Below are 27,664 nucleotides of genomic sequence, written 5' to 3'. Positions count from 1 at the left end.
TAAATGAAGCGAGCGCTGATTTTCTCTCTCTCTTTTCCTCTTGTAATCCTTCATACCCTCTGACGGTCCTTACGAGTGATTGTGCATTTAGCTTTATCGTGCACAATGTTGCATGCACCATTTGAACACTGTCTGTGTATGTAGCCTAAACTTCCTCTTTTTCTTTTTCTCCAGTCAACAGCATATCTCAACGGCAGAGTTTGCTCTTTTGAGGGCAAGTGGGGCGACTCGGGACGGGGGAAGATGGACGGGACACGTCGAGACGTTTCCTGTCATGAAGATGAAGGGATATCTGTTTTTCATTTCTCCGTCCGAGTCATTGGCTAGTCCTGTGGCATTATGTCTTTAGAAGGGGTCACTGTAGTTGTTTACATGGAGAGGCTGAGGATCTTGATTTGTTTTGAATAATGCACTTCCCCTTCCCTGTTCACATTACAAACATGTTCTTCCTGTTTTGCTGTACCTTCTCAATCCAGCCGCTGTACTCAACCAATCAGACGCAGAATGTTATTGGATGGCCTGACTCTCCATCCTCTGACTGAAACAAATCAGCCTGGTTTCTTTGCAATACTTCTCAATTGTAATGTAAAAGGAAGGCCAGTTTATGAAGGAACATGTCTTGAATGCTGTTAATATCCAGAAGCCAAGTCACTCTAGTCTTCCAGAAAATGCTCCCCTTCATTAGAGTCATCAGCCCTCCCATCCAAAGACGAACATTTAGTACTATGCCAACACAATGGTTCATCGTAATCAACCATAATCTGTTATTTGTATTCATCAGAACATTGATGACTTCAACTTTTGTTTTTGTTTGCAAAAGCATTTCACATTTAAGTTGTTGTTTACATGTTTTTTTGGCCATGCAATACAGTTTGATAGTCTAGAAAACGGTTTCACCAAAGACCCCCCCCATGCCATCTCTCTATCCCTTTAGGTTTGATTTATGAGCTTCCATTTCCATCATCATGTTCAAGTGAACCCTCGATCAGCTACACTGTGTCAAGGACTAATTATTTGTGCAAAGCAACTTAGAAAGTTTGAGTTGCGTTTTGAAAGCCTCTGATAATCTTGACGCAGCCTTGTTCATAATTCTTCCATTACTGCTGCATGCAGCTCTTACGGCTGTCACTCTGGTTGAAAACAGAGCTGATTTCTATGTCAGTTCAGTCAGGGCGATGAGAACTAATAATGGGATGCCCAGGCGTATGCGGAGAACTGGTCGGATTGTGTATAGGGCTCAGGTTTCTGTCACTCTGCAGAACAGCTGAGTGCGGTGGATAATGTTCTGCATCTCGGCTCGGTTGTTCATACTCCTTAGATTTTGGAGCGCGTTGGTGTCGCGTAACACAGCGCAGATACAAAACACTATCATCCCCTGGCGTGTGCTATTCAGGGCCTCTCTGCACAATGTCTGCGATTAATACAGTCTCACAAATGTGATTATTGGGTGAATCTTTGGAAGAAGAAAAAAAAAAGAGTCAAGGTGATATTTCACCCTGAAATTACGAGAACAATAATACATTTGGTTTATTATAAAGTAGGCAATTTTTTTTTAGGGCCATTAATCTTTTTTTTTTTTTTTTTTTTTTTTTTGCATTGTGACAATTAATCTCAAAATTCTTATTCCCTTAATAATGAAAAAACATAAATTGTATAAAAAGTTTGTAAATTACAAAAATACAATGTATTTAATATATTGTATTTTTAAAGCATGTATGCATGGTAATATTTGTTATACTCTCTTTGCCGGTGCAAATAATTTGATAGTAACTTTTTACTGTAATGCAGCATAATTTTTCTGTATTATGAGAAATAGTGAAAAGTAAAACTTCCAAGTGCATTACAGTAGTAAGGAGGGAAGTTTGCTTAGAATGTAAATAATGTTAAAAAATTGTCACAATGCAAAAAAAAAAAACTTTTATTTAAATTTTTATTTTAAAGTATTTAAAAATCTATTATTTCTAGGTGAAATGTGACTAGATATTTTTTGCAAGATTCACCCCATTAGAGCTGAAATGAAGAGGCGATTAAAACTTGTTCTCCGTGTCCGTCGGTGTTACTAGATGGATGATATTTTAGTAAATATCAAATTTTTTTAATTAATTCAAACAATCCCAAAATGTTTGGTCTGGTGATAGATTGTGACTTCCCTTCCTCCTTGTTAGAGATGACCTGTGAATACCTGTGCTGCATATTCGACGAGGAGAATGCAGACTTGCATGGCAGTGTTGTATAGCTGAAGACTGGTACTTTGTAAATAGCGTTAGAATGTGTTTTGCAGATCAGAAGCGTGGAGAGTGCAATGAGAAGATCCTCCTAACAATGTATCATTTTTAAAGCAAAGAGGAATATCATTTTTGTTATACATATCATTGATGACATTGTTCATTGTTCTATCTTTTGTTTTTTGTTTTTTGTTTTTTAATATGATGTAGTAACCAGACGTTACTACCATAGGAGACCCATGGGGTGTAGATATTTGGTTTTGATGTTTGTTAGGATGAAAACGGCTCATCTGATTTAAAGCTTTCATCTGGAATGCGGACGGACTGCAGTGAAAGGGCTTCGATGGATAAGCCTGGCCAACTGTTCATTACTGCGCAATAATTGATCATTTTTTACGCAATAACTTTGATTTGAACTCTTGATTTGAAATGAATTTGGTTCTGATTTTGGCATGCATTGCATGTCATTAAATATAAAAGAAGCAAATAATCCCGGAAATTGTCATGCAAAAACTTGAGGCTGTTTTATTGCCCATTTAATAAGTGAGGTTTTGATATAATTGCAGGTGAAATGCTTTTATACACGGATACACTTTGAGCAATTCATACGGTTTTGAGTATGTTTCTTTTGTACAACTCAATCTTTTAAAATGTTTATTTTATGCAAAACAAAATTTAATCATTGATCAGTGCAGTATTATTTTCTTTAGCTTTTTAATTTTGCAGTTGTATACACTTAAATAGCCCAAAGTTTCAGGATTCTCAGCCATTTTACTGCTCTTCTCCAGTTGGCGGTTGTCCAAACGTGAATGCAAGAAGCAAGCAATGCGGTCTGCTGTTCTATAAATGTTAAGAGCGGTTTAAACACATTAAGCAATACTCACTGTTAATGTACATTTCACATCTCATGGATATCTAATGCAGGAAATCCTCTCAGATGGCCATAGTATATTTTCAGTAAATAATTATGCATAAATGAGTGGTCAGTTGTTCTGTTCGAGTCTAGGGACGTTAACCATAAATAACAGTTGTAAAATTTTTGATGCAATGTTAAAAATCCCCTTTGTTTATAATCTTTGAGTTCTTGCAATTGCAATAGTCAATATATACAACCAAGAATATGTGGATCAGAAGTGTATTGACATGGAAAATCTTATGTCTGACTGTTACTTCCTGTTGCTTGTATGAATGCTGAACTCCTTTCCAATCAACTTGATCCATCTCTGTTTATCATGAAGCAGGGAGTGGACTCATTTGAATACTGGCACAAAAAAGCTGTAAAACATTCAGAACAAATGTGAATCATTTTTGCTGGCAATATAATCAATGTCCCAAACTTGAATTTTGTTCTATTTTTTGTTTACATGTGTCTTTTCAAGTTTAAGAACATTTGGGTGACTCGTATTTAAAGCTAATAATATATTTATATTGCATGTTCGTTACATATTAAAAATAGTTCCCAATATATACTTAAACCCAAATCCACATATATTCGGATCAGTTACCATAACAACCTGAACATTTTTTTCATCATTTTGACCATAGTACATTAATGACACTCGTTATAACAAGTGCTTTCAGCTTGTGGTTTTATTTTAGAAATCTAGAAAACTTATGTCACCCATAGTTAGACTCATTCAGATTCCATTAATATTGCTTAGGTTTATGCATGAGTTTTATTGAGTCAGTAAACTCTACAAGATTAAAATGCGAATCCAAGAGGTTTAAACAAACATCGTTTTGGAGCAACATCTAAATGTGCCTTTTAGAATCAATAAAAAAATAAATTATATTAGTTTTGGTATCACAAATTTGTTTGTGCTGTCAACACATTTGGCACAAATGATACCCAACTGACTCTTATCTGAAATCTGAAACATTTAAATATAAAACACAAATTTGAGGAAGGTTTATGTTTTTAATAGTGAAGGAAATCGTATCTCTGATGACACACACACGGCTCACAGTGACCACAGCTGGACACCAGAAATGAAGCAGAAGTGATAAGAACGGCTTTTATTTGACATTATTATTTCAAATCCATAATGCCCATCCATCACGCATTGACTATTTTTGTGACATTTTTAGCAGCTATATATATTTAAAATGAGGATTTCAAACTTGATGTGTTTTCCTTGATATGAATCAATTCAGTTCTCTTTCATTTCAAGATTCCTGAGCAGTAAATATGCGCCTCAACATGTATAATACAGCAGCTTGGTTTGGCGACTGCTTTTCCGCTTTTGCTATTGGTCAATGCCAAAATTATCCGAAGTCTTGCATGGGTTGGTGTTTCATTTTTCCAAGGAATGTTATGATGCTGACACCCTGCTTCGTGTTTCTTACTGAGCCAGTTTTACTGCAGCAGAGAATTACTGTTATGATAAAAAAACCACATACTTATAACCCCAGTGTTCCCACACACATCTTTACAAATGTGATATAATTCTGTTCATTTATTGTATCAAAGATATACAATTCAATAAAGGTATGTACATTTCTGAATAACAAGTTGAATCTGTCTTCTATGAGTCCATGCAAGCTTATTTAACAAATTAAAATGTATTTATAAATTAAATTCTAGTCACTTTATATTGTGTTTACAATGTAGTCACTTTCGATCAATTTAATGCATCATTGCTGAATATATATATATATATATATATATATATATATATATATATATATATATATATATATATACTTAATATGCATATGTATAGCTTATGTATATATACTTCATACTATATACGTTTTAAATCAAATATATAAATTATTAATATTATTATCAAAAAGTGAACATTTCCTAACAATAATTTGTACCAGGTCCTCATTCTTGGGTGAGCAATCTCATCCAAAAGATTAAATAACATCCATAACATTTAATATATATTTGCATGGAAATGCAACTTTCTCTAATAATCAAGTAAATAAGCGAGTAAAGTTAGTTAGCAATTTCTGTGATTGATTATTTTTTCCTGGCGCTTGTGCAATCTGTGATCGACTCTTCAGGTCTGTTGGTTTTCAAGATGGCGCCGCTCGCATCTTCCACATGTGAATTGTTCAGTGAGGCAGTTCGGGCTGTTTTGGAAACGTGGCCGGTGCTACAAGTTAGTAAATTTACAACATTATATTTTGTAAATTATATATATCGTAGAATAGTGTCATATTTATTGTGTAAGCTTATGTTTATTCCGTATTTTACAAATTCAGAAACCAGACTGCTAACGTTAAGTGGTTAGCAAGTTAGAGCTGCCAAGTGTAAACACGACGCTGATATACAATAAACATACTGTCTTATCACGATATGTGTCTAGCTGCACGGGATTTGATCTTGAGCAGGTGCTGATCTTGTGATTTGTAGCTTTGAGTGTTTTCTCGCAGATCGCGGTGGATAATGGTTTCGGGGGCGCGCACAGTCAGCAGAAAGCGGAGTGGATGGTGCACGCGCTGCAGCAGTACTTCATCGATAACGGTCAGAACCGGTCAATCAATAAATCAATCACTAACATAACCCTGTGTAGATCTGATGTCACAGCAAACCTGTGCCTCCTCACAGATGAGCTGCAGCAGGACGAGGTGGAGGAGTTCATCTCTGACCTGATGAACAACGAGTTCGACACGCTCGTGGACGACGGCAGCTTGCCGCAGGTTTGATTTGTTGTTGAAGAGATATTAGTCTGTCTGTGTGTGTGTGTGTGTGTGTACTTGTTTATGCTACATTTGTGAGGACCAAACATCCCCACAAGGATAGTAAAACCTCACATTTTTGACTGTGGGAGAAGGGAAAAAAATATTAAAAAATAATAAATGATGTTTATCTGAAGGTGTAACAATGCAAATTGTAAGCGGTAGGTTTAGGGTTGGGTCAAGGGATAGAAAACATTGTTTGGTTAGTATAAAAGTAATAAGTCTATGGAAAGTCAACACAATTCACAGAAACAAATGTGTGTGTGTGTGTGTGTGTGTGTGTGTGTTTGTGTGTGTGTGTGTGAAACGGTCGCTCAGGTGGCGCAGAAGGTGTGTGAGATGTTCCGGCAGTGTCAGCAGGACAGACTGACCGAGGTCAGAGAGCAGATCAAGCAGCTGATTCAGAAGAAGAGCGCTGGGAGAGCAAAGGCCACACCTGCTAAAACACCTGCTGCTGCTGCTGATGATGATGATGATGAGAGTGAAGAAGATGAGGTATAGTATATTAGTGTGTGTATGTATGTGTGTGTATGTTTATATATATATATATATATATATATATATATATATATATATATATATATATATATATATATATATATATTAGGGGTGTAACGGTTCACAAAATTCACGGTTCGGTTCGATACGATACACTGATGTCACGGTTCGGTTCGGTTCGATACGTTTTAGATACAGCAAAATGTAAAAACATCTCAACTTTTCAGAATGCCGCAAGCGCACCGCGGGTCATGTGACAAGAACCAACCAATCAGCTTCATCCTTTCCCGTAACAAGGTTGAGAGCTCAGCCAAGATGAAGGAACAGCTGATCATAGTTGTATATGGATTGCAATTTTGAAATAAATTTAGTAGCAGAGCTACTGCAAGCGATTTTTAGAGCAGGAAATCTATTTATCCTTCGCTGAAATTTCCGCGTCTCATGGAGAGAGCACGTCATTGTTGCTTAGCAAAGACAGACGCCTCATGAGCGAGCCCGAGCGCTTCTGCCCGAGCGCTCTCTTGCCATCACCATTATAGCTTAAAGGGAATCCAAAGTGCACCCAAACACCAGACCTGTTGGTTATTGGAGGATCTTCTAATTTCTAGTCTGTTAAACGCATTGGCTATTTTGCAACGAGCCTTCAGCGCGTACTGAGTGAGCGAGCGCCTGCTGAGTAGCCTAACATAAACATATAAGATGGTGTTTTTTTCTTCTTCGGGAGTGTCAGGGGCGTTGCCTGTTACGTTGTTTGGGTTATTGGGCTACCTTGTTGAACGCATATCATTATATTTCTATCTCTCTCTTTTTTTTTTTTTTTTTCCAAATATAATTAATTACTCCAACGAACCGTTCGGTATACATAATGCGTACCGCGTACCGAACCGAAAGCGTCGTACCGAACGGTTCAATACGAATACGCGTATCGTTACACCCCTAATATATATATATATATATATATATATATACACACACACACATACACACATACAGGTGCTGGTCATATAATTAGAATATCATAAAAAAGTTGATTTCACCTAATTCCATTCAAAAAGTGAAACTTGTATATTATATTCATTCATTACACACAGACTGATATATTTAAATGTTTATTTCTTTTAATTTTGATGATTATAACTGACAACTAAGGAAAATCCCAAATTCAGTAGCTCAGAAAATTAGAATATAACTTAAGACCAATACAAAGAAAAAAGCTTTTTTGAAATCTTGGCCAAATAAAAAGTATAAAAATGAAAAGTATGAGCATGTACAGCACTCCATACCTAGCTGGGGCTCCTTTTGCCTGAATTACTGCAGCAATGCGGCGTGGCATGGAGTCTAACAGTAGAGTTAGGGTCAAATTCTCTAACCACTAGGTCATTAATTACCCTATTAATTAATGGTACAACATTTTTGGAACGGGTTGATGTTATTTTTTTAACATGCAGTATTAGAAGCAGATGTCCTCTTCATGAGTTCTCTCTGGTTGTTTTTCCTCAGGCTATGGAGTGTGATGGAGGTGCAGATGGAGCTCCAATCAACGGTGCAGCAGCGAAGGAGCAACATCCTCCTCCTCGGGCCGCGAGTCATGAGGAAGAGGATGATGGCTGGACAGTTGTGCGCAGGAAGAAGTGACTGCACTTTATGTATTAGGACTGATACATTTCTTTATTTAAGACATTTTTAGGGCTTCTCTGTTTCTCCAGCCCTGAATACTTCTGTATTCACAACTATGATAAACTCCTGAAACCCACAGAATGGTGCATCTGACTAATGTTCAAACAGATGGATTTCCTCACTGGACCTCTTCCATGGGTTTCCTTTAGAAATGCTTCGTTTGGAGCACACAGTCTAATCAAATCAATTTGTGTATGCTTTGTAACTGGTCTGGTCTGGACATTTTCATGGTCCAGTTGTGGCCAAGTCAGGACTTGGTGAATGCCTGCACTGCTCCTTTATCGCCCTCTAGTGTCATTATAGTGTCACTCACAGCAACAGTAAAATGCAGTGCTGGATTTTACAATGGAGAGTATTTGAGTTTTCAAACATAGTGTACAGGTTTTTGCTGAGCTTCATTGCTTCATAGTTTTTCTCACTATTATTGACGATGTTAAAACATGCTCCAATGTTACATTAAGGGGAACCACATGAAGATTATTTTACAAAAAAATACTCCCATTATGACATCTGTGTTTTGTAAGTGATCCTTTATTCTTCGGAGCTCAAGTCTTTATTGAATTCAGTCAAGTATTCATACAGTCTTGTGTATGTTCACAAACAAGCATTCCTCACATATTTGCAGACAAATATAAAAAGGTGAGGGTGTTTTTTTTTGTTTTTTTTTTTGCAGATGGCATGTCAAGGCACTATTTTAACATAAATATGTGACCCTTCAACACAAATGATCGTACAATGAAAACTCAGACTATTCTCTCCATCATGTTCAGAGATCAAAGCTTCTTTAAATAAATATATAAAAAAACAACACAGGTTTGAGGTTCTAGCTAGGTGTGTGCTCAGATACTGTATCTCCTGTAGGTTTACCTTAGCAGTGAGTTTATGCTCTGAAAGGTGGATGTGTGCACCAAGTGATCAGACGAACCTAAATGACACAGTGAACACAAGGAAAACAGCGCGTTAGGAGTTGATCCAGGGGTGCTGCAGACACTCGGCGGCTGTAGCGCGGTTCTCTGGGATGAACTCAAACATGGTGAGCAGGAAGTCACTGAACTGTGCTGCTTGATCCAGCGGCCACTCGTACTTCTCTAGTAACACCTCGAACAGCCCCCACGGCTTCAGGTTGGAGATGTGCCTCAGTTCACCTACACAAACACAAACTCAGTCAAAACATTCTCATGCAAACTTAAGAACAAAACGGCATGCAAATGTCAAGGTGGCCTTAAACACTTAAAGATTCTCTGTAGATTTACAATCCAAATTTTCACATTTTAGATTTTATTAAAAGATCATTTGTAACCTATATATATATATTTAAAATTGATAAAGTAATTCTAAAATATATTAATAGTCATAAAATACATTGGAAATTTTGTAATGTATTTTTTTAAATAAAAATATCTAAAATGTGGTTAAAAATATATAATACATAGTTATAAAATGGATAATATATAGTTATTTTATAAGAATGAACACACATACATGTTAGCATGGATGGATAGATAGATCCTACTGAGGGAAGTTGTGGCCTAATGGTTAGAGGGTTGGACTCCCAATCGAAGGGTTGTGAGTTCTAGTCTCGGGCCGGACGGAATTGTGGGTGGGGGTAGTGCATGAACAGCTCTCTCTCCACCTTCAATACCACGACTTAGGTGCCCTTGAGCAAGGCATCGAACCCCCAACTGCTCCCCGGGCGCCGCAGCATAAATGGCTGCCCACTGCTCTGTGTGTGCGTGCGTGCGTGTGTGTGTGTGTGCGCATTTCGGATGGGTTAAATGCAGAGCACAAATTCTGAGTATGGGTCACCATACTTGGCTGAATGTCACTTCACTTTTTTTTTTCACTTACTAAAGTGGCATTTCAAGTGGCATTTCAAACATCTTGTTTCTGGAGTCAGGTCCACAGGCATTTCAAGGGATTTTTATCTTCGGTCTAATGACAGATTTCACTGGTTCTTGTGACTAGTGACAATAAAGGACTACTACTAGATGGAGGTATTTGTCGTTCTATAGCAGTGGACACAAGGAATGTATTCATTCAATTATACATTCAGCACAATAGGAGCAGTCATGCTCTGTTACTGGAGTTAGGAAACATGAGAAGCTCTTTCTCAGGGGCAAGGATGTTCTGAGCTAATAATATCCTGACTATTCATCACACGTCTGCGAAAAACCTTTTGAGAAGAAGCACTAAACAACTGAAGCTGCACACTACAATGTTCTGCCGTTTGTGTATGACCTAATGATGACTGAATCTCATCTTAATGGACCATCAACTCAAGCTCTTCATGCTAACCCTTTTTTTCTCAGGCATGTTCTTCATCAGATTCACCCCCGACATTCAGGCAAATCTAGATGTTTGAATCGCAGGAGAATTCAAACTTCCAGATTAGCATTTTGTAGAGGGAAATGTTTAAGAATAGTGTTTGCTGATCTCTCACCTCTTCTGTTGAAGTATTCTCTGGAGTATCTGCCTGACAGGGCGAAGTGTGGAGGAATAGGACCCAGCAGCTCAATGATGTGAGCTATGTGATCTAGAAAATAATACAAAATAATTTTTTTATGTTTTTTTTTTTTTTTACACTGCATTTATGTGATAAAACATACAGTAAAAACAAAAATATTGTGAAATACTATTAGAATTGAAAATAACTAGCACTTTCAAATGATTAATCGCAGCCAAATGAAAAGTCTTTGTTTACATAATATATGTGTGTGTACTGTGTATATTTATTATGCATATAAATACACACATACAGCATATATTTAGAAAATATTTACATGTATATATTCATATAAATTATATCAAAATTAAATATATTTAATATATAAAAGTCACATATTTTCATATATACATGCATGTGTATGTATTGACATATGCATAATAAATATATACAGTACACACATATATAAACAAAAACTTTTCATTTTGGGTTGCGATTAATCGTCATTATTCGTTTGACAGACCTAAAAATAACTGATTTCTATTTCAATATTTGAAATATAATTTATTCCTGTGATGCAAAGCTGAATATTCATCATCATTACTCGCATCTTCAGCATCACATGATCCTTCAGAAATCATTTGGATTTGCAGCTCAAGAAAAATTTCTTATTATAATCGATGTTAAAAAACAGTTGTGCTGCTTCATATTTTTGTAGAAACATTGTTACATATTTTTCATGGAGTCGTCAATAACTAAAAAGCTCAGAACAACTATTTATTTGAAATGGAAATCTTTGTTAACATTATAAATGCTTTAACTGGGACTTTTGATCAATTTAATGCATCCTAGCTGAATAAAATATAAATTTATAAAAAAAATAATAATAATAATACTGATCCCAAACCTTTTGATTCATGAACCAAGCCTAAAGTTCTGGGACTGATGCAAAGCAAAGCAGCGACCTATAGTCAGTGAACAGAAGTAACCCTGGAGGACGTCTGAGAGCACTGACCTTCATCTCGAGTGTAGTCCTCTCCTGAGTGAGGCTCAAACAGATAGTCTCCGGTCGCCAACTCAAACGCCTGTGAAGACACGTCACATTACTGCTCTCTCACAAGCTCAAATCTACATCCTGACCATTCTCTAAGTGTCTTTATGGACAAGCAGATGTTAGATCCACACTGAATGAGTTCGTACCATACACGCAGTGCTCCATATATCAGCGGGGGGTCCGTACTCGGCTCCGATCAGCACCTCCAGAGCTCGGTACTGACGCGTCTGGATGTCCTCGGTAAAGTGCTTGTGCTGATGTGGAGGAGAGGACATCAGTAAACATCACACATCACCAGCTCTTTGTGTTCGAACACCTGATGTGATCCATAATTCACTTTCTGAAGGCCTGGACTTTACTCACCACCCAGCATGCATTGCCTAGATCTGCAATCTTGATGCGTATTTTATCTGCGTTCTGAGGTTCTAGAGGATTCACTAAGAAATCAGCAGCAGAGTATGCTGTGGGGAAAAAACAGACCATTTTAAGATTGATGTGAAATTTTCAGCAACATAATTACAGCCAACAGAAGATATTGGACACTTCATTTAAGATATCAAGCCCATAGAGAGCAGCAGTTGGGTTCCAGAAGCAAGAATCCACTTTATTTTCTCCTCAGGGGAATTGATTTTGAACGATAACTTACAAACCTTTAAAAACAGATCTACTATGAGCTTGTTAATCAATGCTATATGCTTTGGTTAAAGCCATCAGTCACATTATTTCAACTTTACTTTTAAAACTGTTTTCAATCCAAGTGAAAAAAATATACTAGCCGTAATTTTGCAACATCTCTACTAATTATAGAATGCAATATATATATATATATATATATATATATATGCACACACATTTATGATGCCTAAACAGTTTCTTGAGAAACTTTGTAAATTTAGATCGCAAATGCATTTCAAACTTTGCAAATTTTAGATACTAAATTAGTCAAACCAGACCAAAAAAACCTCTTTAGCGCCCCCCACCCAATCCTATGAAGCACTGCAATGACATAATCAAGACAAACTCTCTCTGCTCTCAAACTACTTAAATATTTTTATGCATAATATACGTTTTGCAATAAAAGTAAAATATATATATTATTTCATCACACATTTGTACCTAGATTTGCTTTATATTTATCAATTGTTTTAAATTTGACTGAGCCATTTCACAGACTCTGATGACATGTCTGCAGTTACTAACATCCTAAAGTCTTAATATTTCCATTTTTTTTAAAAACATTAATGCTCATTTTTTAACACTACATTTTCTAATACATTAAATGACAGAAGATTAGTCACAGCTGCAGTGTGTTTCTAATATAACAGCTGATGGATTGACAGCTAATTTGACATCTTTCTCTCTTCTGATCACCATCATCAGCCTCTCAGTATTTTCTTCTCTCTTAGAAACCCGTTTTCTTGTTACTGTGGCAAATGGGAATGGAAAAATGATGTGTTGTGGTTTCCGTTCACCATTACAGAAGTTTACCGAACTGAGAGGAATTCTCAGAACCTCACAAATGTGGAAAAGGACCTTTATGTTGTTTAAAATGCTTTATTTCTTTCTCTTATTAAACCTGTTGAGTACAGTCTTACACCTGTGTCTTTTTGTCAGATTTCCAAACATTACTAATGCTGATTAACCTGTAGCTGGTTGGTTTGGTTCATGGTTTGTTATTTAAAGACTGTAATACAAAGACTCTTTATTATGGGAATAACAAATTGGGGAAAATACTTCCAGGACAAAGGCTGCTGATAAAGTGGCCAGACACACGCTGTTGGTTGATTTCCATCAGCTCAAAGCACAGTACGTACTGTTGGGAGAGAGCAGTGAGCGCTCTGTGGAGTATCCGGACAGAGCCGACTCCGAGGTAGCTGACAGGATGGAGCCAGACATGCCGGACAGACCCGATCCAGGGCTGGAGAAGCGCAGGGGTCCGAAGCCGTTACAGCCCTCCTCCAACCACGACAAGCCTGATTCTGGACTGTGTTTATTCAGAGCTCCTATAAAGTGTCCGTTACCGTTCACTGTGACACACACAAAGAGAAAAACATGCTGAATACTTCAGAGAAAGTCAAGTTTGATTTATCTATACAGCGTTTCCATAAAATATGATTTCAATGCAACTTTACAGAAAGTTAGTGTCATGTCTAAAATGACTTGATGCTTTAACAGAACAATTCTTGTGCTGGGTGACATGAATATAAATCATATAAATTATCCTCTGGATTTACATGGTTTGATTTGTTAATCTGTGTCCAAACGTGATTTTCTTTCTTAGGATTCAGATGAATATTAAAGAAACTTGGAGGGGCTAAAACCATCACAGTTCATCAAAATCTGCTTCAGAGGTTTTGGAGTCTAGATGAAAACATGATTGGTTGTCATAAGTGAATATCTCATTTGTTGAAAAAAGTCTGATATGAGTTTAGAATTTTTCACATTTAATCATCAGCAGTTAAGCAATGATGTTGAATTCAATTACCAACATCTTGTTAAAAGATGGGTTTCCATCCTAAAGTGAAGAGAGTCTTTAAAAAGTTTGCAAAAGCCATGTAGCACACAGACCAATGCACAAGTAAAAACTGTAGATCATTCACCTCTTAGGTCCACAAAATGTCTCTAAGGATGATTATATTTTACCTCACCTCAAATCACACTTTCTGACCAATGAAATTCCAAGACTTTTCTAGTCATTGGTGATTAATTACTAGATAAGACTTTGTTGAGATCTAGAGATCACACTACCAAAAAAATAAAATAAAATTATATAAAAAAAAATAATAAAAAGATCAAATAAACAAATAAATGAAAATAATTAAAAATTATGAAAGTGATCAAAAATCCACAAAATTTTCAGAAAGCCTATTTTTCACTAATATAGCTAAAGATAACTAAAATTAGGGCTGCACAATTAATCTAATTTCTGATCATGATTACAAATATGGATGCCACAATAATCGTTCAAAGTTCAAATTGTCGTTCAAATCGTTAAAAAATGTTATTCTGCGTGCTTAAGAAGCATTTTTTTCTTTCTACATGTTATCTCAAGGGTTTTTCCCATTATCTTAATTTTAGTTTTAGTATAGCATTGTAATACCATCCATATTTTTACTTTTTTATCATTTTAAGAAGAAACCATTACAATTTCAAGGAAATAATCTACAATTATGATTTTTTCATAATTGTGCAGCCCTAACTAAAAACAAAAGACTGATGCATCTTCTACTTTTTTGCATAAATCACTCAAATGTACAAAGTTTCATTCTTTTTAAAATTCATCTTAATGTTCTACATGTCATTTTGCATGTGCAAATGGTTCATAACATCAGTTCATTAATTAGATTTCCATTTGATGGCCATTAATGCTGGATAATACTGTTTACAGAAATGAAAACACTTTGGCACTTGAGTAAAAGATTTGTTTGCTCTGGGACATTGGAGTGATGTTTTCTTTACTCAGGAGCAAGAGGAGGCGTGCATAATGGATGTCTCATTATTCTCTGGCTTGAAATATAGATGAAAATAAATGGAACTGATTTGACACATTAATCATGTTTATGTTTTTTCCTCAATGTTGTACATAATCTTTCAAATGCTCACAGAATTCCCCACAAGGTATTTTACTTCATTTTTGAAGTAATAATGTTTTAAAAACAACTATTTCAGTAACTCTCAGTAATTCTCCTCTTGTGCATGCTGAAAACAGTTTATATAAATGTATCTCACTTTGTGCGTGTTTGTCGTCACCCTCTCCATCCTCGCTGAGCCTCCTGAGAGCTCGTGCGTTTCCGGAAGCATCCAGCGGCAAAACTCCATCCAACTCCTCCATCCTCTGCAGATCCAACAGCCTCTCGTCCAACAGACGCTGCTGCCGTTTGGCTTTCCTCTTCAACTTCTTCTTCTTATTCTTAGATAATTTACCCATCTAGACGCAAACACACATGGGCAAAAAGTTTAACATTTTTTTTAAGGTTATTTTTATTACAAACCCAATCTAATTTCAAAAACACCTTCTAAAACAAACATTAGGTCTAATGTTAGCTGATCAACCTGTGCAATAACGATTATGTTTGCAAGAGCAAACTAATCTCACACACTTATAATGGTTAATATGTTTCTCGTACAAACAGAATGCATCAAATCAGTTAATGGAGAAGTTCACCACAAAATGAAAACTGGCTGAACGTTTACTCACTCTCAGTCCATTTAATATGTAGATGAGTTTGTTTCTTCATTAAAATTTTTGCTTTAGATGACTTTGGACGCTCTGCAGTAAATGGGTGCCATCAGAATGACAGTCTAAAAAGCTGATAACAACATCACAATAATCTGTTATTAAGATGTTTTTAACTTCAAAACGTTGCTTCTGTCTATAATCCATAACATTGATTGTTTTTCAGTGAAATCTGAATCATGAGAGAAATATGCACAGATCAAACATCATTTACAAGTGAAAACAGTAAAAACGGTTCAAAACAAATGTGTCAGATATATGGTATTTTGGCCAGAAGTGATTAAATGAAGGGTTTGTTTCTTACAAACATCCAGCTTTTCGCTTCACATGAGATAAATTGATGGATTGGAGTTGTGTGGATTACTTGTGGATCATTTTAATGTTTTTAATAAGCTGTTGGACTCTCATTCTGACAGCACCCATTCAATGCAGAGGATCCATTGGCCAGAAAGTGATGTAATGCTAATCCTTTTCCGATGCAGAAACAAACTCATCTACATCTTCGATGGCCAGAGTTTGAGATTAATTTTGGCAAATTTTCACTTTTGGGTAAACTATTCTTTTAACAAGGTTGCTGGTTAAAACAAAAAAATAAAAAAATTATCCACTGTGTCCTTGATCTAAACACTTCACCTTTACCAAGTTACTCCAAGAGATCTGTCATTGGTTCGTCAACCTTAGGCACAGTTGTCAGCAGTGGCATGCAAAGACATTATTTTATTTAGTTACAGAAGACAAACGGTGTGCATTAATTGTGATTTTCGTGACATGTTGTCCAGGCATCCTATCGAAACGATTCACTCATTTTTGATGCTCTAAGCTTACACTGACGCAGCATAAAGTGAATTCTGCCACGGGGGATATCTGACACCCCTGCACCATTTCCAGCTCAGGGACTATTTTGGGCCGTCAGCTCTGTTGCCGTGTCTGTTGTTTGGTCGAGCCGTGACACGTCTGCTCTTCTGAGCCCAGTCTTACAGGACTGACCTGATGAACCTCTGCGTCTGGAGCTGTCTGTAAAACTACTGCAGCTACTTATAAATGAGACTTCCTGCTGTAAGTGCAGATATACATTTATTAGAAGTACTCAAGTGTATTCCAGGACTTATGCTCTGGTTACTGCATATCAAATAAACTGGGTCACTGTATTCTAAAGGGGTCAGAAAGGTGCATGCAATACCGTCTGTTATGGACACTGCTCACAGTCTGAAGAAAAGAGGAGTAAAGCTTTCTAGAATACAAATGCACTCAGAAGATACGAACCTCGTTCAGTAAAAATACTGGAGATAATTTGGATAATTACTCTTTTTAAAGAGTCATTTCTTTAGGGAGTTGCCATTTATTCAAGAAATCAAGATGAACAAGATGAAAAGGCACACTAATATTTTCTTTTTATTTTGTTTATCATAATCCTTATCAATAGATTTTGTTGTAATAATTAATTAATGATAAGGAGAATAATATTGAGATGAGACATGCAGAAAAAATATTATGGATAATTACTTTTTCTGAATGTAAAAGCCATTCATCAAGAATGAAACCAGTAGCCTAATATTTAAAATAGAGCAAAACAAATATAAAAATGCACTAGTTATTTTATTTATTATTTTTGTATTATTTTATCACAGCATTGAATATTACAGTATTATTATTACAATATTTATACGTATGATACAACAAGAAAGAAAACAATTAAAAGCCAGTTTGGCATATTGGTTATCGGGCAGTTTAAATGTAAAATTCAATATCTGTTTTGTCTTAAAAATGCAATACCTTCCAATAATGTAACACCGTCCCAAGCTAATACTTTTGAGATATCTTATCTTTCAACATCTCTTTTCTCATCTCAGTGCCGGAGACAGCCTTGCTTTTCGACATTCATCTCATTTATATTCAGAAGAGAGGAAAATGTGACAGTAATTCGTGAAATCACTCTCAACCATGCAGAGGTGGTGACTGAAATAAGAAAAGCAGAATAGAGGCAGCGGGAACGCAGCGGATCTCTGTCTGGCTGTCATGACGTGAGAAAAGATAATGCTCCTGTCTGAGAACAGCTTACTGCACTGCTCTTTTCTCACTTCTAAAATAGTTACTTTGAACTTTTCTTCTAAAAAATAAAAGAGGAAAATGAATCGAAATGCAGAATGATCAGATGAAGAACGATAGCTAGCTGGTTTAATGCTCCAGCATGCAAACACCTCTGAAAGGTCTAATATTGTTAGTGAACAGTTAACGGTATAAAATTAACACATCTGTGAGACAGCAAAGAGCATCAAGAACAAATCCACTGACTGGAGCAAACCAAGAGAAATGGTTTCTCCATGCACAGAGCATTTAAACATATACTCCGTGTGTTTACACTTATATAAAACTGGCATATGATAAGTTATCAGCCAAAACGGTGCATTCTTACGAAAATCAGAGCATATTTTGAGCATAAGTCGAATTGTCTTTTCCCAGATCAGTGGATCTGACCCTGGCCATGGAGATTCGCCCGTTTCCCAGAGGTTCATGCCGTATATCTACATAGGCAAGGGTGGGTTAGGGTACAGCAGGCAGATTAAAACAGTCATGTGTCATTTTCACCACCAAAAAACTACATCCTCTTTGTATTTCAGCAGGCACAACTCTGAACGTACCTGTTTTTCCCTTGGGGCCGTGCTAACTGCCATCAGAACGGGAGAGGAAAGAGGGAAGGGACAGAAAACCACAATGATAATAATTATAATAATTTAAAATAAAAACAAAACAGAGAAAGAAAAGATAGGACACCAGTTAGAAAGCAAACAGATGACAGAGAAGAAATGAGAAATGATTGGCATATTCTTTACAGAAGCAGAGGTGAAATGACGACCAGCATGCAGATCAATTAAATGGCACATCTGTAGTCGATTCAAAGTTAAAAGCACACGCAAAATACTTCCTTATTGGCCTTCTTACCTTTGAAACCTAAAAAAAATCACTTGAAAGGTAACCCCTAATTCTATGTCCTGGACTCAATTACTGAGGAGAAACAACTGTGCTTCTGCTCAAATCCACACGAAGGCAAATCTGTTTGAAAAAATACTGACCATCACTGCTACTGTAAATCTGCATGTAGGGCTGCAACTACTAACCATTATAATTAATAATGAAATTCAGTTATGGTTTGTTTTGAACCTGAAAAAGCAAAGCACAGCTGATCATTAGATGTCAACTAATTGTTAGGTCAAAATCACTGCCAGACAGCAGATTGTGTTGTTATCATTTATCTCAAATCATATCACTCTTTTAGAAACTTCAGGGTGCACAGAAGTCTGTGAATAAATAACCAGCCAATCCTTGATATTCATTTGGTCCAAGTATTGACAAAAGTATAGACCAAACCAGCCTCAATTATTTAATCAAAACTGTCATTAAAGGGTTAGTTCACCCAAAAATGAAATTACCCCATGATTTACTCACCCTCAAATCACCCTAGTTGTATATGACTTTCTTCTTTCAGACAAATAAAATCACAGTTAAATTAAAAAACGTCCCAGCTCTTCCTAGATTTATAATGGAAGTGAATGGGGTCCAAGTTTTCGAAGCACTCCACACGACTCCAGGGGGTTAAAAAGTCCTTCTGAAGTGAACTGATGCATTTGTGTAAGAAAACATCCATATTTAAAATGGTGAGAATATGCTAGCCTTTCGAGAATCAACAGCATGTCTCCTCTTGGATTATAATCCTTCAACATTTTTCTTTATAAATCCTCTTTTTGTTATTAATATTAGTTTGTTTTAATATATATGAATCGCTTTACAGCACCAATATATATATATATATATATATATATATATATATATATATATATATATATTAGGGATACACCGATGTATCGGCACCAATATTTATCGGACGATTTTTGATTATTTTAAAAGCGATGAGCATATCTGAATATTTGTTCTGCTTTCTTTGTATGTATGGATTACATGGATTGTTACCGATGTCTGGTGAAAATTTCATGTCAGCAGTACCTTTAAAAATAAATTTACTGAGAAAAATGGCTTCAATAATTACTTTACCCGATGTATATACACATGTATACCTAAAATGGCTTAAGGGTAAATCATGGGATCATTTCCATTTTTGGGTGAACTATCCCTTTTTTTTAGGTTGTCATTAAAAGACATTTCTTAGCACAATGTAAAATATCAGTGAATAATTTTTTTTTACATCTTATTTATACATGAATTATCTAAATTATCTAAAAAAGAAAAAGAAACTGGAGCAGAGACTTGGTTTTATCCATCAGTTGTTGATTGGACACGGATTTTATACAGATCTGTAGGTATTGATTGTAATTGATTGTAAAAAAGGGTCTGGTTTTAAAAGGACTACATTATGGACAAGTTTGACATACATCGCTGGACAGAAGCCTGCGCAAAATTACAAGGACAAAGTATTTAAAAATGAAACATGCAAAAAATTCACAGCAAGACCAAAAACTTGAATTTAGATTAACTCTAAATTCTAAATGAACTCTCATTTAATGCCGACTTAAAATTAATAAAAGAACCTTCAAATATTTAATTCACATGTAGAAATCTTCATATCGAAGAAAACTAATTAATTATAGATCATGTGTAAAGTCAAGAACGATGCTTATATTAGATTCAGAGGTTTACAAATAAAATGAGACATGGGTATGGATACAAATTCAGTCCGGTTTCACATTAAAGAAAACAAAAACAAATAATTAAAACAAATTAATTGTAATCTAAATGTATGTTTCACACCATCTAAACTGCAAGCAACAAAATGAACTGCATTACAGTGATGAAGATTGGAAGTGAGCAGTAGTGAGATAAAAGTAGAAAGCTCCCATTCAAAGCACTCAGACAGCTTGATTATAGAGGGAGAGATGTAGTTTTGTCTTCACAGACATGCAACTGACTTTCTAAATAACTCTGGATTGCAGTGGTGGACTACTCGTAGTCTCACTAATGTGCAGTAGACCAGACTTTGAGTATCCTTGATTAATGTCATTGTATGCTGCTCATCACTTTATATTTTATATATTTTATAATGTATTTTGTCCATTTAATACTGAATGTATTTATTATGCAAGCATTAAATGAGTCATACATGAATCTGAAGGAAGTGTAAAGTCTCAGGTGACACTAAATTGAGTTTCAGGTGAGCCTGATGTGAGTCACACACTTTAAAGAATAAGAACTGTACCGGAGGAGCCAGAAGGGGGCGGAGCTCCGGTCTTCTGCCATAACGTGGCCTCTGCCGCCAGTCGTCTCACATACACCTCATTCACATCCAGCAGGATATTCTCTGGCTTTATGTCTGTGTGGATGATCTTGCATTTTGTGTGCAAGTAATCCAAGCCCTCCAGAACCTGGAGAAGAGAAATAAGACACGTATGAATCAGTCCAACGCTTTTGATGGAGTTGCAATGTATATACCGCATACTAGGGATGGGCAATATGGCCTTAAAATTTTATCACGATAATTTCTGATATTTACTGCAATAATGAAATCAATAATTCAAGGAAGCCTGTTTCTTAAAAGAAAAGTATTATCTTTCCTATTTTTACCCAAAATAGGGTGTTGTGAGCATTATGCTGTGTTCCCACCAAATGCGGATAGAGCGTCACATTCGTGTCTAACGCGTCTAGTTTGCCGCTTGAACATTTTGAATGTATTCGCTCGTCTAGAGCGAAATAGACGCGCATAGAAAGCAAAAGTTTGAAGTGAAATTGATGCACGTCCGAGGCGAAATCTGCTTCTTGTGGGAGGGCCAAGGCAGTTGTCTGTTTGCAAGATGGCTTACGTTGATCGAACATACGGGGCTTTTCCACTTTTTCCTGCACACGTCCTCTGAATAAACACATTATCTTGTTAGCGAAAAGTATCTGTAGGCTATATTAGGGGGCAAATAGTTATAAAAAACAGCGGGAAGGTCGATAAACTTCTACGTGACTCAAACATTAAATGTGTATTTACAACACACTCTTCCAAGCGAGGTCCTTTTTATTCCTGAAATATTACCTTGTGTGTGATACTTGTGTCATATAGCTCCGGTTGACTGCTGACTGACAACATCAGTCGTTCCTCCATGTTGAATGAGTGACTCCTGAGCAGGCTCCTAATTGGTTAATGCGGCGCGAATTGACGCCAAAGTTCAAATTTTTCAACTTGGGCGGCAGACGCGAATTTGCGTCAAACGCTAAATGCACAAAAAGCTCCATTCACAAGAATCGTGCCAGACGCTCAATTCGCGTTAATGAGGTCAATTCGCGTCTACCGCACCACGCTAAACACCTCATTTGCGCCGCAAGACCTCCAGACACGCTTAAACGTGTCTTTACATTGACTTAACATTGAAATCATTCACACCAGATGCTCTATTCGCGTTTGGTGTGAACACAACATTACACACATAATGTAATGACCGTTTAATTAATACTGGAAGCCAGAGGGCGCCGTTGTGCAGAAACTCCACATATTCATAGAAGTAACGGATAAAGGAGAAAGGTATCAAGTGATCGCTGTAGCTGAATAAAACACAGATAGTTAGATTTTAACTGAGGAAACCTGAAGACAATAAATATGCGACTGCACAAAATATATGGAATCTTCGTTGTTCAAGCAATCTTGAGTATTTTTATAAGGATAAAGAATATTTATAATGCATCATTGTATATAATGCTACAAAATAGTACGATTTCTGCCTTATTCTGTGATATGAGAACACATCTGGTCACAAAAATAAGTTATTTCAAACACTTGACTATGTTATGAAGTTTAAGCATGACAAAAAGCATGACAATAATTAATATCTTTGTTGGACAACAGTTTTGTAAACAGACTCATACACATGTAAAACTGTATCGCACACGTGCTACTGTAGTACAATTTTTTTCTCACTGTACAGCCCTATCCAAACCTGTTCCAGATTGTAGAAGGAGCTGCTCAATTTCACTACAGCCTTCCTTCACGTCAAGAACTAGACTTTATCGTTCATATCGCAGGAATAATAATTCTCATCGTGGGGAGAATTTTTACCGGTATATAGCAAACAATTAGATATTGCCCATCCCTATAGTATACTGGTAAAACAAGTCTGAGAAATAGATTTTACTTTTTGACTAGACATTTTTAAATGTCAATATGGATGTAAAAGACCCACCTGTCGTAGAATGCTCTTCACACAGACCATAGGCAAACCCATGTAGTTTGATTTGATGATCCATTTCAACAGCTGGTGACCGAGCACCTCTAGTACCATACACACATCTGAGAGGTCAAAGAGTCAAGGACAGAGTCTGTGATTGTTAAACCACACCGAGACAGCTATTGAAATAAATACAATGACATCATGTTCTACAAATGTCCCAAAGCAAGTAAGCGACGCAATTTCATTATAGACGCAATCGGTGGTAATACTCATGGTGTTTTCAAGTGGTGTTTTTCACCATCATTTGATTCAAATAACAAAATATTAACAGACATTCACAAAAAACAAAACAAAAACACCAAAATAAATATTGCTTAACCTGGAGTAATTATGACAGAATTATATTCATATTTATAATAAAAAATAATTAAAAAAATGCAATTTGTGCAGTACTTCATTTGACAATATATATATATATATATATATATATATATAAAAATTCTGTGTAAAGATGTTGATATATTCGCATTTTACTGAATTTTAAAAGATTGTTTAAATTGTTAAAGTTTTATTAATTACATCGATTAGACATGCTTATTTATGATTATAATTTTATGAACCCATTCAAATGGAATAAAAAATTAAGAAAAAAAGAAAAATTAATTTGTCAAAATATAAAATACAACTTTTGGGGAGGACAATGGGATTCATTCAAGTTTGAAAGTAGAGGTGAAGAGACTTGTTATATTCTGATGAAATATGTTTTTTTTTTTAGCTTTTTTTTAAATGACTAATTGTGCACAATAAGAACAAGAACATGTTTTAAAATGTAAATGAAGGTTAATATTGACTTATAACAGAAGTGCAAAAACTTGATCATGTGACGGCAGCAGTAAAGGATACGAACACCATTGACACCAGAGATTTTAAAGTCATCAATGAGCTGAACTATCCTCTCTCGTTTGGGGTCTGTGGGGTCGCTGTCTCGCACCTGAGGAAAAATTCTGTCAGGATATATATTTGTTTTAAAATAAATCCAAAATTCTTATGTATTCAGTCCTCAGACTTACACATCTCAGTAGTTTAATCTCATCCAGTGCAGTCTCAGTGTAGTGCTGGGCACTTTTAACCACTTTCAGTGCCACAAACCGTTTCCGCCTACAGACAAATGTCAAATAATGTTGAATTCATGCAGACCAATCCATTCATGTCTATCTGGCTGACTATTCATAATCTGACATCGGCTTACATCTACAACATTTAGAGACTGTACATCTAGTTCCAGCAGTTTAATCTCAGGGATTAGGATTCATGTACATCCCAGCATGTTAAGTACTCACTGTAGATCCCAGCACAGCCATACAGTGGAGAAATGACCCCATCCTAGTTTTCTGACCACATGATATCTGCCATTAAACAGGTCTCCAATCTTCACTGGATAATACCCTCCTGAACAAATAAAATATTGTTACATAACATACAAAATAAACGTCATTATCAGTCACTGCATTAATGAAGCTATTTTACAGCAGCTTTAAATGTAGGTTATCAGATCAGAACTCAAGAGACAGAACTATTTGTTCTATTTATTTGCAATATTAGTTTTTTTATTATTATTAATTTTTAATATACTGCTCTAAATACTTTGTTTCATAAAGCGAAGCTGTTTTGCATGGTTATTATCGTAAATTAGAACTGAAAGTTTTAAAAATATTTATTTTTAAATAATAATATTAGATAAAAAAATCTAAACTTAACAAATATATTTAAATACTGCCTTGCACTAAAATTACTACTTTGGAAATAATACTCTAAAAATTTAAATTGAAATAAAAATAAATTCAACCTAAATAGTAATACTTAAATATTATAAAATCACATAACAAAAATACTAAAAACTATACTGAAATTAATAAAATAACTGAAAATACAAAAATTAAAGCTAATTCAAAATATTAATAAAAACTATAATAGTTTATAAATAACACTAGAATAACATTGTTTTGCTGTTATACCAGATTCATTTTTTGTTATGAATAATCTAATTTTTTTGTGTCAATGTTCCAAATAAAAATAGAAAATTGTGAAATGAAATGAAGGACTTTTCATTTGAAAAGTATTTAATTCACTGGATTCTATATATATATATAAAACAGGCATTATAGAACGGTAGGGAAATATATATTTTTTATATTTTATTAATTCTTTAGCAAAATGAACTGTGATGAGGTACACATCAATTACTGTGACCTATATCACAGTGTATGTATTTGTCCACAGTAAGTATTGTTGATACCGCCTCTTTAAGTTGAACATTAAGGATAAATCAATATCATCTATAAAGCAAATATTAATCTAAAACCAATTTCTTATGATCATAATTATCCTACCTTTACAGTAATCTGACGGATTTTCTTGTTCTTCATCATCTGACCCGAGTAATTCTGCTGGGGGCGGGGAAAAGTCTGGAGGGGGAGGGCTCAGAGCTAGTGGTGGGGTCGTCTGATTGGCCGGGGCCTGTGGAGTGGGAGGAGTCGTGGAGAGAACGGCAGGTAGACCCAGTGAAGGTACTGTGGGAGTGGAATATGTGTCTGGAGATGAGAAGACGGTGGGTGAGGAAACAACTGTGATGGGAACGGAGTGAGGGATGGGGGCAGGAGGCTGCAGGTCTGGAGGGCTCTGGGAGAGATTTAACGGGGGCGTCGGGGGCGACTCTGGAGGCGTGCCAGATCTGTGGATGGTGAGGATGTGACACAGTTCATCTGAAGAGGGGATCTGGGGTCTGTAGAGCACAGAAAAAGAAAATCAAAGAAAAAGAGATGTTTAATAGATACAACATCTGCTGGTTGACATCCTGTGGGAAAGAAAATTCTTCTACAAAACGTAGATGCAGCCATGTTTAACGGAGCAGAATGTTACTATTTTTAATCAAGATTCGCTGATGACAACTCCATAAATAATAAATCAACAGCTACTACTTTTCATAAGCAATCTCCAGCTGTGACTTTCATATCTAGGGCTTATGTTTTCACTCAAAGAACATAGTCTTTAACCATCTGTGCGATTCAAAACATCAATGCAGCATTTTAATAAAAAGCCCCTCTGTGTCTCAGTCTACCGAGCTTTTATTAAACGGCCAATAAGTACATCTAAAAGGGGTTTGCAACAGATTTTTCTTGATGCTGATATCTAGAGAGCAGGGTTGCCAAAAGAATGGCTAAGATAAACATATAATATGTTATGGATTGCACACATTGTAATGCACAAGAACATTCAGACTGAATCTGTGAAGACAGAATACAGTTCATACCAATTGTGATTATATATATATATAATAATAATAATAATATTTTTCAATATTTACTGACTTGGCATGTAGCACATCTATTATTAGTCACATACAAAAATTGTAACAATTTTATTTTATTATCATATAAAAATATACAATCTACATCAAATATAAACATATAATATACAATACACCTGTGCACAATCTGTGGTTCCTATCCATAATGCACGTATGTGCAATATGTACCTAATGTGTATTGTTACGATTTTTCCAGGGATGTGTTAAAATAGGTCCCACATGCATGGACTGGGAGGGAGGGAGGGAGGGCCATGAGTCAATATACTTATCTGGAGAAGTGACTCCCATGGCCACCCTCCTATATATTTTTAGCAGCATCTCAGAGAGCAGAAACCCAGATCTGGATCCTGCCCAGTTATACACACTCACCCCAGCTCCAAACTAGAGATCTCCACTGCTGCTGCCTCTGCTTTACGGTGCTTCTTGTTTTTCTTTTTCTGTTTTTTGCAGTGGCTGTTCTGGGGAAGGCTGTTGTCGCTGCTGGATACTGCCATGCATCAGAGAAAATATCAAATAACATAATACATATTAGACATGCTGTTATAGGCACCCCCACCCCCAATTCACTACACATGAGCAACTAATGGAGGACAGTCCACCAACAATTTGAGGATATCTCATCGCCAACAGCTTATATGACTCTATTAATCCCATGCATTTAACAATAACCAACCGAATAATTCAATAAATCAGTGTGAATCCAAATATTAGATCATCTAAACGTGCTCGCGCTTAGCTTCACCGCTAACATTAGTCATCAAAACAAGCGTCATTTTAACCCTCCGACAAGCGACATTGTTGTATTTATCCTCAAGACACATAACACATCCCCAAACAATAACATATTTGGGCCTGTCTGGCTGTTTTTAATGAAAACACTCACCGTTCATCGATATCATCGGGACAGCTGTCACCTCACGCACATTCGCTTCAGACGGTTCTGCGCATGCGCACTCAGACAGCACTGTAGTTACAGCAGCTCGTGCGATTGAAATGGGACTGCACGAGGACATTATTTTTTCTGAATATTAGGCCTACTAAACATCAAGCAAAATATATTTTTCCAGCCAAGTCATTAAAGCGTTATCTTATTTCAAATTAGTGAAACAGAACATGGAAATGACGTATTTTTTTCTAATATGAAGCCAGAAATTTTCGTAAAAATTGTTCGGAATTAAAAAAATAAATAAATAAATACTCTTTTACCTTTTGTTCTTTAATATTTTGAACTGGTTTAGCTTTATATTTAGTTTTTAATTTAAATGTTAAGTTTTTTTATTTTGTTGTATGCATTTGTCATAATACATTATTTTTAATTT

At 35.9% G+C, this 27,664-nt stretch overlaps 3 protein-coding genes across 4 annotated transcripts in view; 2 read left to right on the top strand and 1 right to left on the bottom strand.

Annotated features, from left to right (window-relative positions):
* Positions 1-4,736, top strand: part of cdk16 (cyclin-dependent kinase 16) — a 29,833-nt gene extending 25,097 nt beyond the window's left edge. For both annotated transcript variants that reach the window (XM_052563657.1, XM_052563658.1), the window contains one exon: positions 175-4,736. In XM_052563657.1, coding sequence (XP_052419617.1) covers positions 175-212 — 38 coding nt within the window. In that variant the 3' untranslated portion in view covers positions 213-4,736. The remainder of the gene's footprint in view (positions 1-174) is intronic.
* Positions 4,737-5,189: 453 nt separating this feature from the next.
* On the top strand, positions 5,190-8,898 carry LOC127963848 (pre-rRNA-processing protein TSR2 homolog). The gene is made up of 5 exons (XM_052563928.1): positions 5,190-5,335; positions 5,610-5,700; positions 5,785-5,876; positions 6,234-6,410; positions 7,914-8,898. Exons 1-5 carry the CDS (start codon positions 5,255-5,257, stop codon positions 8,046-8,048), a joined length of 576 nt encoding a protein of 191 aa, XP_052419888.1. The 5' UTR covers positions 5,190-5,254; the 3' UTR covers positions 8,049-8,898.
* On the bottom strand, positions 8,604-27,320 carry LOC127963846 (SRSF protein kinase 3-like). Its single transcript, XM_052563927.1, has 16 exons — positions 27,229-27,320; positions 26,715-26,832; positions 25,369-25,760; positions 24,319-24,427; positions 24,049-24,136; positions 23,882-23,969; positions 22,991-23,097; positions 21,031-21,196; positions 18,464-18,489; positions 15,317-15,515; positions 13,402-13,614; positions 11,951-12,048; positions 11,734-11,841; positions 11,549-11,618; positions 10,531-10,623; positions 8,604-9,235 (listed from the first exon to the last, which is right to left on the bottom strand). Exons 1-16 carry the CDS (start codon positions 27,242-27,244, stop codon positions 9,051-9,053), a joined length of 2,076 nt encoding a protein of 691 aa, XP_052419887.1. The 5' UTR covers positions 27,245-27,320; the 3' UTR covers positions 8,604-9,050.
* Between the last annotated feature and the right edge of the window lie 344 nt (positions 27,321-27,664).

The sequence above is a fragment of the Carassius gibelio genome, chromosome B8 (genome assembly GCF_023724105.1).
Source record: "Carassius gibelio isolate Cgi1373 ecotype wild population from Czech Republic chromosome B8, carGib1.2-hapl.c, whole genome shotgun sequence".
In the NCBI taxonomy this organism is placed as follows: domain Eukaryota; kingdom Metazoa; phylum Chordata; class Actinopteri; order Cypriniformes; family Cyprinidae; genus Carassius; species Carassius gibelio.
This window is presented reverse-complemented; position numbering and strand designations above follow the sequence as displayed.